Below are 19,527 nucleotides of genomic sequence, written 5' to 3'. Positions count from 1 at the left end.
GGAGCAAGGTGCCCCTGGAATTTCATGGTTGAATAGTACCAACTGCATCACCTCGGGAATAGACTTCTTGCTCTGGTAGAAACCATTCTAGAGAAAGGGAGGGGAACTCAACTTTAAACACAGGATGCACTTTACTTTTTCAATTTACACTAGTATATTCGGTGAGAAAAAACAGCCAAAACCTGTACTTACTTACTTACGATAACTTTATCGCGCGTTGTTTGTAAACTCTAGTCGACCAAATGAATATTTGAAAAGTTAGACCGTACGAACATCCCTGTATCCTTACCGTATTAGATTAGACTTTGTACCGTAACTAATTCACACTCTTGCAAATCTTAAGCGACGGGCTGACTCCCTAAGTAAGTGATCATTTTGAGTTTAAGTTAGGGAGTGCGAGTAAATAAGTTTTTGTTGACCGCTTAAAGTTAACGGTCGATCTTAAAATGCCAAATATTATGTCAGATATTGTAAATGATTTGAGGTTTATCTTCCTGGTGTATAGATGTAGGACAAAAGCTCCAATGATTTTGGCATTGCACATTGCAGATTGCCTTTTCTGGCACCTCTGATGGGACGGGTATTTTTCGTCTAACCTAAAAGGTCTGAAACACAAAGAAATCCATCAGCCAGTGGGGTCTGAAAGGGTTTCTCCAAGACATTTGTCGACAAAGGTATCTCATTTCAGTGGACACGTCAGCAGCATTTCAGTGAAAACCGCCTGGTGTCTCTCCAGTTTGTGTCTATTTGATTGTTAAGATCACCGGCAGAAGTTCAAGATGCGCGCCCTTTCCGTGGTCGTTCTTGTAGTCTGTCTCGTCTGCGTCGATTTGGCTTTCGCAGGGGTGAGTTCAACTTATTCCAAACTTTTTCTCTTCCTCCGCTCACCTATCTCTAGCAGTGGTCCATCGCTCCGGCACCTTTTCGCGGTTCCTGAATTTTCGAATACCGCAGAAGTTTGTAGAATTGAGCGAGCCTTATTTATGCTTAGCTATAAAACGGTATAAGAGCACAAAAATGTAGGCTTGCGTTCGGAAACTTTGTTCTCATTCTCAAAATCAGGGCCTCAGCTTTTTGAAATACCCGTATTAAGTAGGTCTATGGCTTCTCCGAAAGAGATGTAAACAAAGGTGGATACGGCCAAGGACTTGGTGCATTTTTCGCTCTGGCGTCATTGCAGAAATTCGTGATAAACAACCCATTTCACAGTGTTAAGTATGACTATATCCCCTAGCAGGCGCTTACCAACCATTTTTTGTTTCCCTGGCCAGCAATATACGTCTGTATTTTGGCGAAAGCGGCACGATGTCGCGCCCTGCTCTTCGCCAAGATCATGGAAGTAGAAGCGCTCCTACGTCCATGATAAGATTAACTTTACCACAGTTGTTGCAGTTTACAGTTTCTAACTCATTGAAAGTTTGGACCTATAACTTTTATCACAACAGATGGTGGATAACTTCTAAAATTATTATTAGATGGTAGCCTTGGAAAGCCGTCTTCTTGAAGAGAGAACAGTTTGACAGATACACAAATCAAAGGGAATCGAACACGTCAATAGCTGGCACTACACTGAAAAGCAATGAAAGACCCTTTTATCTGAGTACCCTGCGGCTTTGTTCATTCGACGTTAAAAATCGTTCATTTTAGAGACGGACGCAAGTACGGAACTCTCGAGTGTATGTAATGGTTAGCGTCTATTTACAACGTCTAGACGAGTTCCTATTTACGGGTTTCATCGCTGTCAGACAGCACAATTGAGTTCTGTTGTGTGTGCTTTGCGTTTTCCTCCGTGATTGTGTGGGCAGTAGCACCAGTTCGGTCAAAATCCAACAGCGATATAATTTTACTGGAATGTTGAGAGTACTACAGTAGCTTTGCATATTGTAAACTGTGCATGGTTTCGGATACGGCCAAAATGCACGAATTTATGTATGCTCTTTGCGTTCACGCGTGTGTTGTGCCCGCGGCGACGGGCCGGACATTTCTCAGAGTACAGAAGTTGATGTGGACGTTTGTGAAGGTCTTCCGGTTCGCGTATTTGACATTAATACGTAGCCAAGCTACCAACCGACTGTTCCGTCATCTAATACCGATGCATTTTCTCCTATTGCGTGAGGAGTTTTCGACAAATAGACGTAAATAATAAACAGTCTGGGACTTGTGTCATTGGCAGTGGCGGTGATCAGTTATATTTCAATAATGCTTACCATGATAATTGTAATGCCGCAATATTTGACATAATACCATGTAAACATTACATAAAACTTAGTTAAACTGTAACCGCTGCCCATTTTACTAATATAACTGGTCAAATATTGTTAATTTGTAGCTAAGTTGTAGCACAGCAGTGTATTAAGCTAAAAACTAAGATGTCAGCTTTCTTTAACCTATTGAGGTAGCTGTATATCGAAAAAGATTGGATAATTAACAAATTTTCTGTCAGATCGGAAACTTCGTTCAGAAGATCAAAAGTTAAAAGTCATTTATGCTACTTGTTATGAACTGAATAAAACTGTCGGAGGTCAGATTTTATGTGTAGGCCAGTGGTATTTGTCAAACAGGATGTCAAATGAGAACGGAAATTTGTTTGTTTGTTTGAGAGAGAGAGAGAGAGAGAGAGAGAGAGAGAGAGAGAGAGAGAGAGAGAGCCTGCTCTGAGGGAGGAAAGAACTGCTTGCACCTATTGCTTGTTTTGGGGTCACAATCTTTGTTCAATACAGAGGACCAGACATGAATCAAAAAGTAGCCTTCATAAAGTCAGTATATGTGTCCTCGGAATGTGCTGACCCTCGAAGTTGTGAACAATGTGTTCAATGTTAGATTCAGGATGCTTTGTGACATAGTGAAGAAAGAACTGAATAGTTGAAGATACTATAGTGTCTGTTGTATTGTCCACTGCATTGATATTGAACTATTGAAGTGCTTTTTTGGCATTTAAGCATGACACTCCGCCCCATGACCTAAAAAAAACTTGTCTGAGTTTTCAGGGCACATCTTGTTTGATAAGAATGCAAATTCATAGAACCATTGATCCAGAGTTTTTGTTAAGGATGGTAAAACATTTAAATATTACTGGGGTTCACCAGTCATTTTACTGGAGTTCCCCTTGGTACATCATTGCAACTGGGTTAGGGGTCTGCAAAAATGTTACCGGGTTCCGAAATCATTTACTTACATATCCCCCAACCCTAGCAAAAAAGACAGTGTTACACTGTGATCTCAAATTGCAAGATGGATCATCACCTTTACTCTTGAGTGTCAAAATAAACCCAACTGTACAATCAGTACATTGGTGCCAGGAAAGAATATACCTGTATTGAGTTTTTGCAGTTTACTGAAAAGTACTTATGTGCTTTGTTGGTATAGGTGGCTGGTGTTAGGAGCCAAATATAAGGACACAAATTATTTTGGAAGGATAAGTAATCAGCAAACTTGTTGTTGAAAGATTGTCTCTAATTCAGTTTCTCTTCATATGGTCAATATTCAGTCGTTTTCCTTAAAAAGAGTGGTTTTGCTTTAGGGTAGAAAACCAGCCAGTGTGACCAGCCAAGTCATCTAAATCCTCATTGGTTGTCACCAAGGTAACACCCTGGGAGAGAATGGGAGGAACAGTGCAATGATATCCAACACACTGGTGTTTGACCCCCAGCTTCATGAATGACACCAAGGTCTAACCTTGCCACAGTAAAAAGCAGGGTCAAGCTAACTTTGGATAGTGAAAAGATGAAAAATTGGCCGCAGGATGTTGTTGTATTGTGGACAAACAAGAGAATTTGCTTGACATTTTTGAATTATGGCTTCAAGAAAAACTTCTCTTTTAAAACATTATTCACTGACACTAAAAACACCAAAAGTGTGATGCTCTAGCAAAAGTGTGAGAGAAAAATACAATGAACTACTCCTCAAAAAGGTCGTTAAACTTTTGTTTAGTTTGTACCATTTTCAAATTTCTCTCATCACCATCATCATGGTCACTGGAATTAACTTCAGCATACGTGATCAAGTGTATGAAATAATTTTCAGTTTACAGTGGAGTTATTCTTTCCTGCCCAAATACGGAAATATTCATCCCATATTAGGAAGTCAGTAGGACACTGGTTTCCTGCTGCTGTCACGTCCTTGTCTGACCTGAGCTTCACCTATGCATAGCATCGGGGCATATTTGTATAAATCATTGTCAAAAGTCTGGTTGCTCGGTCAGTCGTCCTGTCTGAATGTCAGAACTGTGTGACCACTCAATGAAAGAGAACTATAAACCATTGAAAGTCTCTCCCCGTCTTATACTATAATGCTCGGTCACAATGAATAAATTAAAGAAACAAATTCCATCAGAGAATACTGTCTCTCAAATCAAGCTTTGTAACTAAATTTGTAGTCCACTTTGTCAAGTAGTATAACATCATTTTGTAATTTTTTTCCAAGTTTTACAACACCTTAAAATTTTGTTCCTAAATTTTAAGAGTGTTATATTTCATATTCCTTGTGCCATAGGATTAAGATATTGGTCATTTTTGTCATGGAGGACTGAATTATGAAAAAATATTTTTATTCTTGAAAATACTTTCACAAATATCATAAGTAAAATTAAAAAGTTTGAGTAAGCAGACTTTATAGGTGATTTATTAGTCCCCACGGACACCGTCCGGGGGGACTTATAGGTTTGGTCATGTCCGTGCGTGCGTCCGTGCGTGCGTGCGTGCGTGCGTGCGTGCGTGCGTGTGTGTGTGCGTGCGTCCGTCCGTTCACGCAGATATCTCAGAGATGCAAGAAGCGATTTCATTCAAACTTGGTACAAGGATTACTACATATGTCATACAGATGCACGTCGATTTGTTTTGTGATACGATCCAATATGGCCGCCAGGCGGCCATTTTATTACGATTTTTTCATGTACAGAGCCGTAACTCAGACATGTTTCAACCGATTTTATTCAACGTTGGTACAAGGACATTGACTAGTGTCATAGATATGCACGTCAATTTGTTTTGTGATACGATCCATATGGCCGCCAGGTGCCATTTTATTATGATTTTTTCATGTATAGAGCCATAACTCAGACATGTTTCAACCGATTTTATTCAAAGTGTGTACAAGGACATTGACTAGTGTCATAGATATGCACGTCAATTTGTTTTGTGATACGATCCAATATGGCCGCCAGGCGGCCATTTTATTACGATTTTTTCATGTACAGAGCCATAACTCAGACATGTTTCAACCGATTTTATTCAAAGTTGGTACAAGGACATTGACTAGTGTCATAGATATGCACGTCAATTTGTTTTGTGATACGATCCAATATGGCCGCCAGGCGGCCATTTTATTATGATTTTTTCATGTACAGAGCCATAACTCAGACATGTTTCAACCGATTTTATTCAAAGTTGGTACAAGGACAATGACCAATGTCATAGATATGCACGTCAATTTGTTTTGTGATACGATCCAATATGGCTGCTGTGTGTGGCAATTTTATTACGATTTTTTCATCAGAGCATAACTCAGACATGTTTCAACCGATTTTATTCAAAGTTGGTACAAGGACAATGACCAATGTCATAGATATGCACGTCAATTTGTTTTGTGATACGATCCAATATGGCTGCCAGACGGCCATTTTATTACAATTTTTTCATATACAGAGCCATAATTCAGACATGTTTCAACCGATTTTATTCAAAGTTGGTACAAGGACATTGACCAATGTCATAGATATGCACGTCAATTTGTTTTGTGATACGATCCAATATGGCTGCTGTGTGGCCATTTTATTACAATTTGTTCATATACAGAGCCATAACTCAGACATGTTTCAACCGATTTTATTCAAAGTTGGTACAAGGACATTGACCTATGTCATAGATATATATGTCAATTTGTTATGTGATACGATCCAATATGGCCGCTAGGCAGCCATTTTATTACGATGTTTTCATGTACAGAGCCATAACTCAGATATGTTTCAACCGATTTTATTCAAAGTTGGTACAAGGAGATTGACTAATGTTATACATATGCATGTCAATTTGTTATGTGAAACGATCCAATATGGCTGCCTTGCGGCCATTTTGTTACTATTTTTCATGTACAGAGCCATAATACTCTCAGGCATATCTCAACCGATTTTATTCAAAGTTGGTACAAGGACATTAACCTATGACATACATATGTATGTCAATTTGTTTCATGATATGATCCAATATGGCTGCATGGCAGCCATTTTGTTTCAATTTTTTCCTGTCCTTAGCCAAAACTTGGGCATGTCTCAAATATGGTACCAGTGATAATCTGTCAAGTGTTAGAATTGTATGCAAAAATGTTTTGCAACATCCTGTTGATTAATTCCTAGTTGACTCATTTTCTGAACTTTAGGATGGTGGCCTACATTGGTTTTATGTTTTCATCACCATGGAACTCATTCTTGGCCATTGAGCGCCATCTGTATCAAAGTATTTTTATCACAGACCTAATTAATGAAGAGGACTCTATCCTCTCTGAGGACATGTAATCAAAGTACCCATTAACAAGTGGGGACTGTGTCATCAACGATGACTTGTTTTGTGTCAGAAATGACCCTCATCATCGGCAAGGTTTTAAACACTGCTTGAAATTCTTCTCTAATCTGGAAAATGTGTGCCACATGTGCAGTCATCAATCCCTGGTTCTCAGATTAGGGGTCGTTGACATTGACTGTTTATGTGATGTTAGTCTTTTTTCCTCCTCAGAAAGTTGTGAACAGTTAATAAATTTATCTAGAGATAAAGCTGATAAAAACCTGCCCCTTTACCCTTTCACCCCCAGTTATCTGTATACAGGTCCAACTTTACCATAGAATACAATGGATTCTGGACAAACCATGGTGGTGAAAGGGTTAAAATTTACAAGATTTTTGAGATACTGAGGAAGCGGTATCTGTGTTTGTAAGTCTAGTTGGTTAGAACTAATTTTTACATCCATGGTTAGAACACATACAAGAGGTTGATATTTTGGCTTTCCATGAACTTCTGACAAGATGAAAAGTAAGATTTGTCATGCTGCAAAAATGAAGCCGGTACGGAAAAGTAGAAATGAAGCATTCAAGTACTTTCCGAGTGAGGTTACCGTACACAGTAAATGGACCGGCAAGAAATTCCATTCAGTCTACAGAGAGGAAATCTGACCTGCCGTATTGTCTGATGATAGTTTTCCCAGTTAAAAACCTTGAAATGTGGCGTACTGCGATGAGAAGTTTACTTCAGCACTTGAGGAACAGTGTGCTGTACCTCACAAGCGGAAGCAAAATTGAGTTTTTAAAGACATTGATTCATAAACTTGAGACTTGAGACTTTAATGTTGGGGGGGGGGGGTTAATTGCATTGCCAATACTCAATACCCCTCTAGGAGCACAATGGTTGACCCTATTACGGTATGCAAATGCACCAGATTTCCTCCGTAAGGAAAGAATGCTTCTAGAATAATGCATGCACCTTTCAGCATAATACAATGGCTGTAAACTAATGCCTTCTTTTTTAAACACCAAGTAAATGGATGGAGCTGTTTTTGAAAGTCTCTGTCCATTTTGTAATGAGTGTATAGATTTCACAATTTTGTCCCAGACAGAGGAATATGTAGTTTCCGGGTGTTTCACATTTCAACTTTTAATGGCTTGACAAGTTAAACCATGGAGCTACCAAAAGACCAGTCATGGGAGCTAGAATTTAGAAACCTGAAAATACAAACTAAATGTAACTAAGCTGGTTCACGATTTACAAGCTACATTTTTGAAAAGCTAATGCCTTTTAAATTACTGTAGTTCAGATCTTCCTGAATCAAGTTCACCAAACGAAGGATTCTGGATGTATCTTTGGACAACTTACAAAATCATCCCAAAGTAAAACCCATAGAGATAAACATACCATTATCAACAACATTGATAATTGAATTGATTCAGTGATATAAAATTGAAGATGCCATCACCCTATCTGAATGTAGTGTGTAGTCGTTTTGTGATCACTTCAGGTATAAACCTCTGCTTGAATTGCTAACAAGACTAATTGCAGTTTCATTGATAATGTCATGCAGGTACATTGCACAACCATACATTTATTGAGCAGCTCCCACTTGAGACAAATGAGCTTCAAACTTTATCCTTACCACCCCCATCGCTCTGTGTAGAGGTCTCACTTTGCCATAGAAAACAATAGATCTGGCCTAGACCTTTGTAATGAAAGGGTCTATCAATCCCTCTGTGTGCATTAGTGAAAAGAATCAGCGAATAGGTGTTTACTCTATATTTTTCCACACATCTTGCCCCCCCCATTCGAAATACAGAGGCCCACGTCGCTATAGAAGATAGGGTTGTACCATAAATAAGGGCTGAAAAAGTTTATATATACACTTTTACAACATGACTTGCTGTACCCTATTTGCATATGTACCTGAAAGCTGTGTTACCAGGTCCAGAGATAAAGACTACTTAAGATTGTAGAGGTACCTAGATTTCTCAATGACTAATTAACCACAGGCCATAAAAACGGCTTGTTTTATGCAAATAACACAGCAAACTTCTGGAAGACCACTTGTTATGTTGATGGTAAACTTGTATTATGTAATAGAATGCCCCTGAACATTGTTTTTCCATGGTCCTGGAATCGGAACAGCTGGATATCTTACTTGCTTTGTTGTTTGACATGTTGATGATAGAGTTCCTTAGTGACCAATAATTGAGCTTTGAAGACGAGCAAAACTTATTTTCTTTGGTTTAGCCTTTTATTGACACTTACCATGCCGTTGGAAACTATAGAATTCTCTGATAAGGGAATTTTGTGGTAGTCACCCTCAGAAAACTGGTGAGATTTCACTACAGTGTGAAAACTGTCAAAATATAACTCCGTCAAGGCAGTGGGTAAGACTTTTGCCAGAATTCATCCTTTGATAAAAAAAGCATTGAAGAAGTAATAAGGAAAAGGACAGGCATGGCAAGCTAGAATCTCTCTGTAGTATTGGGTACAATGCCAAAACTATGGAGAGGTTTGACACAAGACAAGCGCATATTCAGGAATATTTATGGTAGATTATGCATTTAACCAAAGTCTTTCCATTTTGGAGAATTTCCAAAAGTTTTGTGAGAATAACCTTGGCAGTAATAGATGCTGAAAAACACTTCTGAAATCATTTTCTTACTTCAAATATTTTGTTTCATTATGGTGTGAAAATGAAACAGAAGATGACCAGTCTGCATGATTCGGTTAAGACTGGTGATACTTGCTTTTGCCATTTTGGTCATGGCCGGTCAGTGTACTTTGAATGTTTTGCTGGGCACAAGCACACTCGCCCTCAAGCCTTCGGCTCCTGGCTGTGGGGGAAAAGCATATTCCGAGGCACTTGTGACTCCACTGTGGCTACATCTGTATTTTAGGTAATGAAAGTACAAGAGACTGTAAACAGTCTTACTTGGTTCAATGACTTTCGGTCGGAAAGGGAAACCCTCAGGCAAATACAAGTTGTCTGGACTTCTTGCATCTTCAAACCTATTGACATTATCACATCAGGAGAATTCAGTGGAATTCTTCTGTTTATTGTGCAGGCTGGTAATCATTACATTTGCCAACAAAGCATTCGGAGAGTCCTTCTTGGATTTCCTAATTTAGATTTGCAAGTTATCATAATCTTGGCTAGTTTAGGATCTGGCCTCCATCTTGCCAAATGCCAAAAGACAGAGTTGAGGTCCTAGACTAAATCTTGGCAGTTATCGTGATCTTTTTAAATTTTCACAGATGACTTACATGCAGAATATTATTGCATAAAAGTGTTAAATTTGTTGTAGGAGAACACTTTTAACACAAGTTTATACTTTTAACCACTCTACTATGTTCATAATTTTATGAAGATCTTCAGTGTTCATGACTAAATATTTCTGGCATGGCTTGCTGTGGAGGTAGTATGCAGCTGGACAATGAAAGTTATAGCTTCTGCTCACACTGTCTTTGAGCATAGACCCTAAAAAAAGAGGGTCTATGGTTTGAGAAACATTTAAAGTTCTTCTTTCATATTATAATCACGAAGAGAAAGATAGGAGGGTCACCATGCAAATTTTCTAATTTAGACTTACAAGTCACCCAAATGAATAGATGTTGAAAACACATTGCCACGTAAAGATGGTTGTAACCTTTGGAATGATACTTTGATTGTGTTTGTTTTAGAAAGCAAGTATGTTTGCTTGTTTCTGTACTGAAATGTATTACAGTGTACATTTATATAATGTTACTGTTGACAAATAAATTCTAGTCTTCAGTGTTATTGTTGACAAATAAATTCCAGCCTGGAATGCAGTTCCCAGAATTCAGTTGCCAACAATAACAATGGAGATTACTGTTAATACAGTTTATAATGACAAGTTGAGGACAAGCGTATAAGGGGAGTAGTGAACTATAACGTATTTTATGATAAAAAGCAAGAATAAACCAAATTGCATCAAAACTCACCGCTAATGGATAAGTATCTCCAGTTATTTTGTATTTATGTAAGATTATCTTTTTTCCTTAACAGAAAAACAGAGATAGAGTGAGAGATTACAAACATAAGAAGAAGCATCATCGCTTTGATGAAGAGGAGGCAAAGTGGGCCTTAGATCGCCTGTCCTACAAGGACGAACAAGTCATTGACTTCGGCGACGATTTCCGTGACTTGCGTGACGAAATCCGTGATGATTTCCGCGATGAGGAAGAAGACAGATACTTTGAGAAGGAAATTGAAGAAGAGGTCAGAGGTTATGCAAATGAGATCAACAGTAAGCTAAACCTTCATTGGTTGTTATGTGTGGAAGTAAGCCAGTCTTCTCTTGGCTCTGTGTGTTTTTAGATGTATTTAGAGTACATGTGTGTCTTCCGTCGATATGTGTGTAGAAAGAAATTAAACTTGACTTCCATTCTGTGTTTAGAGAGTATATAAACTTGTCTTTCATTTGTTCTGGATGCTGAAACAAAACAGTAGGCAAGCTCTGCAAATAATACAGAAAAAACATCCTCAACGATTCTAAACCACCCCATCACCCAAATAAAAAAAATTTGAAAATCCATGCCTGTTTTAATTTTTTTCTCTCAAGATCCCTGTGTTGATTACGAGTGTCCAATGGGAATGACCTGTAAGACTGATCCACAATGGCAGCCATATTGTACCTGTGTTGAAGAGTGCATGCCAGAGGAAGATGAAGAATACAAAGTATGCAGTACCCAAAATGTCACCTACATCAGTGACTGTGAATTCTACCGTCTGAAGTGCATCGACCCAGAAATGTATGAAATCGAAATTGATTACTATGGAGAATGCCAAGGTAAATACGTTGTTTGGATATTTTTGTACTGGCTCAAAGGGAAACCATCATCAAGTTTCTTGTTTGCAAACAATGTATTTCATGCAAGATATCTAGATGCACCCTTATCATTGAAGCTGCAACATTTAGAGTATACAATGTAGATTATGACAGGCATGTTTTAACTTTCATCTTGCAATCACTATTGTACCTTGGATACAGTGTTTACATTGGCTGTATGGGTCCCATATGACCTTTGAGTGCAGTTCCGATGACTGTATCCCTTTAAACTTACCCCAGAGTACTGTAGAGTACTGTTTATTCTGAACTTGTTTTTCCATTCAGAGATTTTGGGCCAACATATGAACAGCACATTGCTGTTGATGGATATATTTAACTACTTAGTTGGTCATAACTCACACAACTAAAAATCAAACATTTGCAAAATTGTAAACACCCAAATCGCACATTGTTTCTAGCTTTGTGTTCAATGTGAGTCTTGGAGGAAGTCTTGTTTTCAACTCTGAATAACAACTACCAAAATTTTAAGTTTTCTCTTGATAGCTTCAAGTGGTAAATTCTGTGTAAAATCTTCCTGTACCCTTCCTTGTATGTGTGTAGGACACCATTGTGTATGCACTCAAATCTGTTTATATATAGTCAGCACAACCTGTGCAAACATTAAAAGCCACCTGAGGATGATAGATGACCTTTAACCTCGTGATGCCTACATGAAAAAAGGCATAGAAAAACATGTAAATGTTACTTGCAAAAAAACTCATACACACGTAGGGGCCGTCGATCATAAAAGCTGACACGCTAGAAGCGTAATTCGTAAGGGGGATGGTGTAAGACCCCCCCCCCCCATTTGTTTTGCGTGTGTCAAAATTGCAATAACGATTCTGCTGTAACAAAACGAAAATTTGAAAAATTCAAATCACATCATGAAACAAGAAAAGGTGAGAAAGAATGATAATACAGACATGGGACATGTATTTGTGTGTGGTTTTAAATGTGTGGACTCAACTAAATGTGATTATACGTTTCTGACAATGCACTAACTCAATATCCATAAAGAAAAAATGGGACACAGATTATGAGAGCCTAAAAATTCAAGAAGCAAAATTTGAACTCTGATAGAAGAATATAGACTACTTGGAATGTTGAAAAAGTTTAAATGTTAATGTGTTGGTGAAAGACAGGTTGTATTCTCAAGACATTATAAACAACAGTTTTCCTGAAACCAATGTGCATTTAGAGTTTCGTTTTGTGGGGGAGGGGGATTGACACCGAAAATAAGGAATAATATTTCAAGTCTTTTAGCTTTTATTATCAACAACCGCGTAGGGTGCAGGTAAGTTGTAGGAAAAGAATTATATCAGATGTTATTCTGTTAAGAGGAACCTGTATTCAATGATAAAGTATTTACAATATTCTGATCGGCAAGGGGTTTCTATGTTTACATACAATCAGGCAGATACCAAGTGGTCAGACCAAAGATTGAATGGAATCAAGATTCAACATGTTAAGATAAAGCAAAGTTCAACACTGATTGAACTGCATTATGTAACAGAAACTTCACAAACTGCTGTACAGAAAATCATAAAGATAGCATCTTCCATATGGATTGCATTGTTACGGTCAGAAGGTCAATGCCAAATTCGTCCAATACCTGCAGCACAATGAGAAATATTGTACAAAGTTTTGAAGTCGGTGTTGAAGTAGTTATCTTTGGAAAGTGAGGCACTACAAAATTACTTACACATTGCCCACTGTAGCCCAAACAACTATTTGGATATAAAGTAATACCTTTATGGTTTAATCCCCCACTCCCTTAGTGAGGGGCTGTGGTTACTTGCATTCATGGACAAAAAACAGTGCTTTCCTTGTGAAGTTGTTGAACAGTTTGGACTGATTCTCAATTCCAAAGTTGTTAACCAAAAGAATGTCAAAAGAAAGCGACCCAATCTAATTCCACCCCTATTTCATGTATACAAGTCCACACCAACTATTGAAAACAATGAGTTTATACCAAACCAAGATTGATCAAGGTTGAACCATTGACAAATACCCTAATGTTCAGAATTTCACCAGTGAGTCTCTCTCCCTCCTGTCAACAGAATTCCCAGAATGCACTGATGAGGAGATGGAGGAATTCCCATTCCGCATGCGTGATTGGTTCTCACAGGTCATGAAGCAGTTGGCCAAGTGGCCAATTGAGGATGGCGGTCTCACTGAATCAGAGAAGCACCTGGAAGCCCTGGCTGAGAGGGACATGAAACCTTACATCAAACCAATCGCATGGAAATTCCATCACCTGGATGTTGACCCAAGAGACAGGTGAGTTGATTGTTGTACGTCATATATCAAGATTTTTGTCCTTACAAAATTAAGTATCAGTGGCAAAAACAAACAAACAATCAAACAAAAACCTAGAACATTAACTTAAGAATGGTTTGGTCAATCTGCTCTCGCAGTAGTCACCTGCATATCCAAGGGACTGTGGATATTTGAAACATGCACATGGCAAATGCCATTCCTAGTTTGGCCTCCAAATCCCCTCACCTATATGAAACGAGAGTTTGGAAATGTGAAAAGCCAGTGATGATAATATTATTTGGAATTTCCTTAAACATAATAAGCTCGTAGGAAGTTAAACTGCTGACAAGTTTTTGAACAACAAATAATTCCAAAAACAAACGTGAACAGTGATTGAGTATGATTCATATACACTGTTTCCATGACGTAATCTTGGCGGGTTACTATGCAAAGTTTGGAAGCAGAGAAGAAAATTAGCTAACATTTACTGATATTTGAAACTCAAAATGGCCGCCATCTCTGTGTGAACTCCATTGGGGAAAATAAAACTTTAAATTTTCGACAAACTACTATTAAAAATGTTTCTTACTCCCAGAGCTTTAAAATGAACCCCCACAAGTGGTAGATCAGAAGAGAATTGTAAAAATTTGAGAGTCCGAATATCTGTCCCGTCGGCACATTCTACCTTAAACAGCAAAATGCAACCAGAGCCTCATTTCCCATGGCTTGGCATGTCAGTGAACCACTCGTTTCTTTACCTTTTAAAACTTTCATGTAAAAATGCCTCATAGTGTAATACAAGAAGAGTGACCAAAGTAATCCTGTATTTCATTCAGCGTCAATCTTTTCTAAAAATTTGATGAATGGCAAATCTAAACGAGTTCCTGGAAGATTGTTGGCGAGAAAGATCATTGTAACACCTTCCAGAAACAAATGTACTGCTATCAGTTTTTAGATTCCAAAGCAAAAGTAGAACATTTTAATGCAAAGCTATGCAATGTAAATGAGACTCTATGTATAAAGTTTTTCACAATCATCAGCAATGGGTGCTTATCGTCTGTTTGTCAGATGATGGTCCCGTTACATTTTGAAAGAGGTGACCGATATTGTAAAATTGACACGGGTAAATCAAATTATGGAATAAATTTGTCGCCAGCACCTAAAGATCTGAACATGACCATTTTTGTTGCAGATACCTGACAAACAGAGAGCTTGTTGAGCTGCGTGCTCCCTTACAGCGCCTGGAACACTGCACCAAGCCTTTCTTGGAGGAATGTGATACTGATAGCAATGGTGTTATATCCTTCAAGGAATGGGGCTACTGTCTCCTTTTGAATGATGGTAAGTTCAGAATACAGAATTTGATGTAAGAACAACAAATTTTGTGATGCTGATTTTAGTATTGTATCTGTTAAAAAATAGGCCAAGGTAACCTATCAGACGATAGTTGTCTAGGGTACAACATTCAGTGTTGAAAAGAGAAAATTTGTAACGCTGATGGTGTACAGTACTGGAGCTGTCAAACTGGGGACTTTCCCTTACCGAAATTTTAGGCCTCCCGCAACTGTTACTGCAAATTTGCCGCAAGCTTTGCAGTAAATTTGCAGCAAACTATTTGCCGCAAATATGCGGGTGGTTCATTTTTCAGATGCAAATTAGGTTTCTTGTGAACTTGCTGCAAATATGCAGCAAACTCCCTGCCGCAACGTTGCTGCAAACTCTTTGCAGCAAATTTGCGGCACAATCCTTGCAGCAAACTTGCGGCAAATTAATTTGAATGTTACTGAAAATTTGCCGCAAACTCCATACAGCAAATTATTTTATTTGCGCTGACCAAATTTGTTTCTTTGTGAAACTGGTATTTCAGAGTTTAGTTGGATAAAACACATCTTGTGCTGTCCACAGTCCGCCAATATATAAACATTATTTATCCACTAAACTCTGAAATACCAGTTTCACGAGAAACAATGGTCAGCGCAAATAAAGTTATTATAAACAAAAAGATGACAGAGAAAAAAAGGTTAAATTCAATTGTGGTACAATTTATTTTATATGCCATGTTCATTTCATGCCACATAAGTGTCATGATCATGTCAAGATTTTCTTTTGACTTGAGAAGTTTCATGTAACATTTACATTACTGTCAAAGGCTGCGATTTGGCTTTCTGTTCTCTGAATTTCTTGTCCCCTTTAGTGTACCAGCAATGGATTCTGAAAAATATAAATCGTTCAGGGAAGAGTGTAAGTCTTTACCGTTTGACCAAACATTGTAAATTTCATGAAAGAAATCGATAATTATTTGAAAATGAGACAAAATCAAGTTGAAAAATTGAAGCAGAAAATGCATAAATATTCATGATTGAAATTAAATTAATAATGATTAAAATGTCCGACAGCGGACAACTCGCCGTATATTGTTTACATACACGACGGCGACAATCTGCAAAAATCTCAGCACTTACTGTAGTGTAGGTATGCTAAGCTATTATTATTATTATTAGTTACTGTAGTGTAAGTAACTGTTGTGAAACGAAAGTGAATTCAGTATGAATCAGTACTCAACGAAAATTTATCTTTAGGTAAAGATTGCAATACAACGATTACAGAACATAATTATAGCGATCGATGTACAGACGAACGGTACATTGACTTACATTTCTGAACGGCTCGCAGACGCTGGACGATTCCCGGTCCGGTTGCAGGTCTCACCGTGCTGTGTGTAAATACCGTACTCAGAAAATATAGTCGGCATCTTTACTGCCGCTCGCGTTCACAAATTTAGAACTCCGCCTGTCCCTGGTACTGTATACACGTTTTTGCAACTATGTGATATCATTTGGCTGGCGATTCCATAGAAAGATCACGAAATTATCCACTAGAAAACTCCCTGCTCACAAGCACGCAGCTGACACTGGCCGATGGTACTAAAATCTAACTTCACGCCGATCAAGCCTCATGACGATAACGGAAGTGCGATCTATAAATCATTACGCGATTGATAATGTAGTCCCGTTTTTAAATGCTGGAATTGACTCTACATCTGCACCAATCCGTTTATTTTCATACTTAATATAGTATTTTAATTTATTAGTTCAATGAAAATGGTTATTTTTATCACAGAAAGACTAAAAAGAGAGTAAAAATTCTTTCAGCACGAAGAATCAATATCAATGCGCGAACTGACCTTGATGAACCGTGACCGGAGAGTGTAAACATGTCGGCTGCTCGCAGCTGATACGCAGGACATGTTGGACGTTGGTGAAGCGGCGCTTTGATTTTCGTACAGCGACTCGGGATGGAGTAATCCTAAACCTCAAATTTGTGCTCGGCAATATAACTCTAACGCTGAAAACATGGACAAAAGCCTTTACCTCGACCCATGTTATCAGAAGGCGAGATTTTGTCAGCGGCATCGATGGGACAGACCGTGGAGGTAGTAGAGATAAGCTGCAGTGCATTGTACGTACCGTATGTACTATATTGATGGGATGAATAGAATAGCTTGGAGCACAGCCACTACTCTGCTTGGAGGTAGTAGCGGAAATATTACTGTACAGATTGCAGTAACAAAAGTCTACGACGTGTCCTTACAGACCATCATCAGCGCACATTTCGTTCCAAACTGTTTGCATTTTGGTATCATTCGCAGAAAATACAGGGTGTAACTTGCAAGACAGACAAGTCCCTGTTTCAAAAATGTTTCCCTAAAAATTCAGTTTTCGATCCAACCATAATTTACCCAACCAGATTGTCAAAGGGTACTTTTATTACATCATGTCACTACAGTATATACTATAGATGCACTCTATATCCATGCAATGCTTTCACCAGCTTAACTGAAGCTGTCCATTATCTAGCATTACCAGTTATTATAATTTTAAAACTGGATTGTCTGTTATGAAATAAATGAACATAAAATATAAATAAAGATCATTTTATGTTGCTTACACATGACTGGTCACGAAATGCAACAGTACTCAGTGTGTAGTGTGTACTCCCTGGTAATGAAATAGTGGGAAATATGTCAATCATGTGTTGCTGCATATTTGCAGCAATAATCTGGTTTACCGCAAATTTGCTGCAAACTGACTTAAGGGTTTGCAGGAGGGTCACATCTACCTGCAAACTTCTGCAACTTCTTCCTGCAAGCTATATGCTTGCTGCATATTTGCAGCAAACTTACGGCAAATTTGCAGTAGAAATAATTTTCGGTAAGGGTTCTCATTCATGTTGACAGAAATTGTTACAGAATGTGGTTCTGTGTTTAGAGTAAAATGATGAATTTGTTCAGGATGAAAATGTGACATCTTAAGACCTGAGCGCAAATTTTATTCCAATCTCTTTGAATACGGCCATGATTAGGAACGTGAACATTTTAATTGCATTGTTGAATGTCATTCCAATAAGCAAGAAGGGAGAGCTGTAGTTGTGGCAACCTGGATTTTATTAATTTCATGTGTTGACTTCTGCACAAGGATATTTGGCTGTAAGATACTTTGAAGTACTGGTTTCAGATAATATTAATAAATATAATAGAATATTTGTAGTAGAATATTTACAAGTTTTTGATCTTTTGTTTAACCAGAGTGAAACTACATTATCAAAAATCCTAAACAGAATGTTTTGGAGTGTAAAGCATAACATGTGGTGTGATGTCATACCACTCCGTCAATTCATTTTAACTTAAAATCTTCATGAATATGAGTCATTAAGAATTTAGACTGAGGACAAGTATCTAGCCTTATCGAAATTTTTTTTCAAATCTTTTCTTTCTACTTTGCAGATGACATCAAGGAGGCCAAGGAACACTTGTAAGCGACGGCATGTTACCACGTCGTCTGGTGCTGCAGAGCCCTCTTGTGGTTAAAGGAAGAGCACTTTTGTTTTTGAACATCTTATCCAATCCACTGAGGAGCTCTGCAATGTTTTAAATCTCATTGGTGCTATGTATTTCTTTATTCGTATTTTATCTGCACAGTTTTCATTGCATTTTTTAACAATTTGGCTGTAACAATATAATTTCACAAGAAATCTTCCCACGAAAATTTTAAAGAGCGGTGGCAGTTTGGAGAAATATTTATCAAGAACGGTGAAAAAACAGACAAATTTTGTGAGTCAAAAGAATTATGTGAAAGACCACTTTTGTATTGACCTGTATACATTTTTTGCAAATCACTTTGAATCTGTATTTTGTAATGTTTAGTTTGATCTTGCTATAGGATGAACATTGGCAAACATCATTTTTGAACCAGATTTGCCTTTATTGAAAGAAAAGTAAGGTTGGGTCACAGGGTATATGAGCAATTTCACTTCAATGCTGCACATTACTTGTAGCTATTGCAGAAGTACTGTCATTCAGCTTTCCATTCAAAAGATGTCAGATATCAACCAATCAGAATCGTTGACACATTCGATTCGGAGTGGCCAATCAGAAATACTCTTCTTTAATTGCTACAAGTTGTATCCCAATCGTTGTTTCTTTTATTGTAGTGTGTACTTATTCTTCTATTGTTAAAACATGGGTTTCAAGGGCCATGGAATGAAAGTATGCTGATGTTTTGAACCATGGATAGAAAGTTCATCCTGAAAGGTTTCAAAGGAACAGGATTAATTTTATTAAAATCTGTATTGTATGGCATGATAGTCATGTTGTCTTGTCCTGTTGCACCAACCAAGGTAAAATCAGAAATGCAATGTCATCAAAATTTCAAGAATACTGTACAATACCATACCATGGCACTTCCTACAAATGTTTAAACTAACTAAGTAGACTTAATTTACTTGATTTTCAGTGTCAGAGAGAAATGTGGTCTCTTTTGGAATTGCATCTATTTTTTTAACACTGATCTCCAAAAAAAAAGAAGATAGTAGAATCTTGTTGATACTTTTCCTAATAAACTTGTAGATTGAAAATTGGT

The 19,527-nt window shown here is 37.9% G+C and overlaps 1 protein-coding gene and 1 long non-coding RNA gene across 2 annotated transcripts; one reads left to right on the top strand and one right to left on the bottom strand.

The window, feature by feature from the left end:
* Nucleotides 1-472: 472 nt before the first annotated feature.
* Nucleotides 473-19,522, top strand: LOC139122866 (SPARC-like). The gene is made up of 6 exons (XM_070688685.1): nucleotides 473-845; nucleotides 10,528-10,768; nucleotides 11,084-11,311; nucleotides 13,411-13,630; nucleotides 14,802-14,950; nucleotides 18,393-19,522. The coding sequence occupies exons 1-6, from the start codon at nucleotides 780-782 to the stop codon at nucleotides 18,422-18,424; spliced, it is 936 nt and encodes a 311-aa protein (XP_070544786.1). The 5' UTR covers nucleotides 473-779; the 3' UTR covers nucleotides 18,425-19,522.
* On the bottom strand, nucleotides 15,631-16,658 carry LOC139122862 (uncharacterized). The gene is made up of 2 exons (XR_011549543.1): nucleotides 16,264-16,658; nucleotides 15,631-15,820 (listed from the first exon to the last, which is right to left on the bottom strand). It is a non-coding gene; the product is annotated as an uncharacterized lncRNA (long non-coding RNA).
* Nucleotides 19,523-19,527: the final 5 nt, after the last annotated feature.

Source organism: Ptychodera flava, chromosome 22 (assembly GCF_041260155.1).
Source record: "Ptychodera flava strain L36383 chromosome 22, AS_Pfla_20210202, whole genome shotgun sequence".
In the NCBI taxonomy this organism is placed as follows: Eukaryota; Metazoa; Hemichordata; class Enteropneusta; family Ptychoderidae; genus Ptychodera; species Ptychodera flava.
The sequence above is the reverse complement of the archived record's forward strand: the minus strand, read 5'-3'. Positions and strand labels throughout refer to the sequence as shown.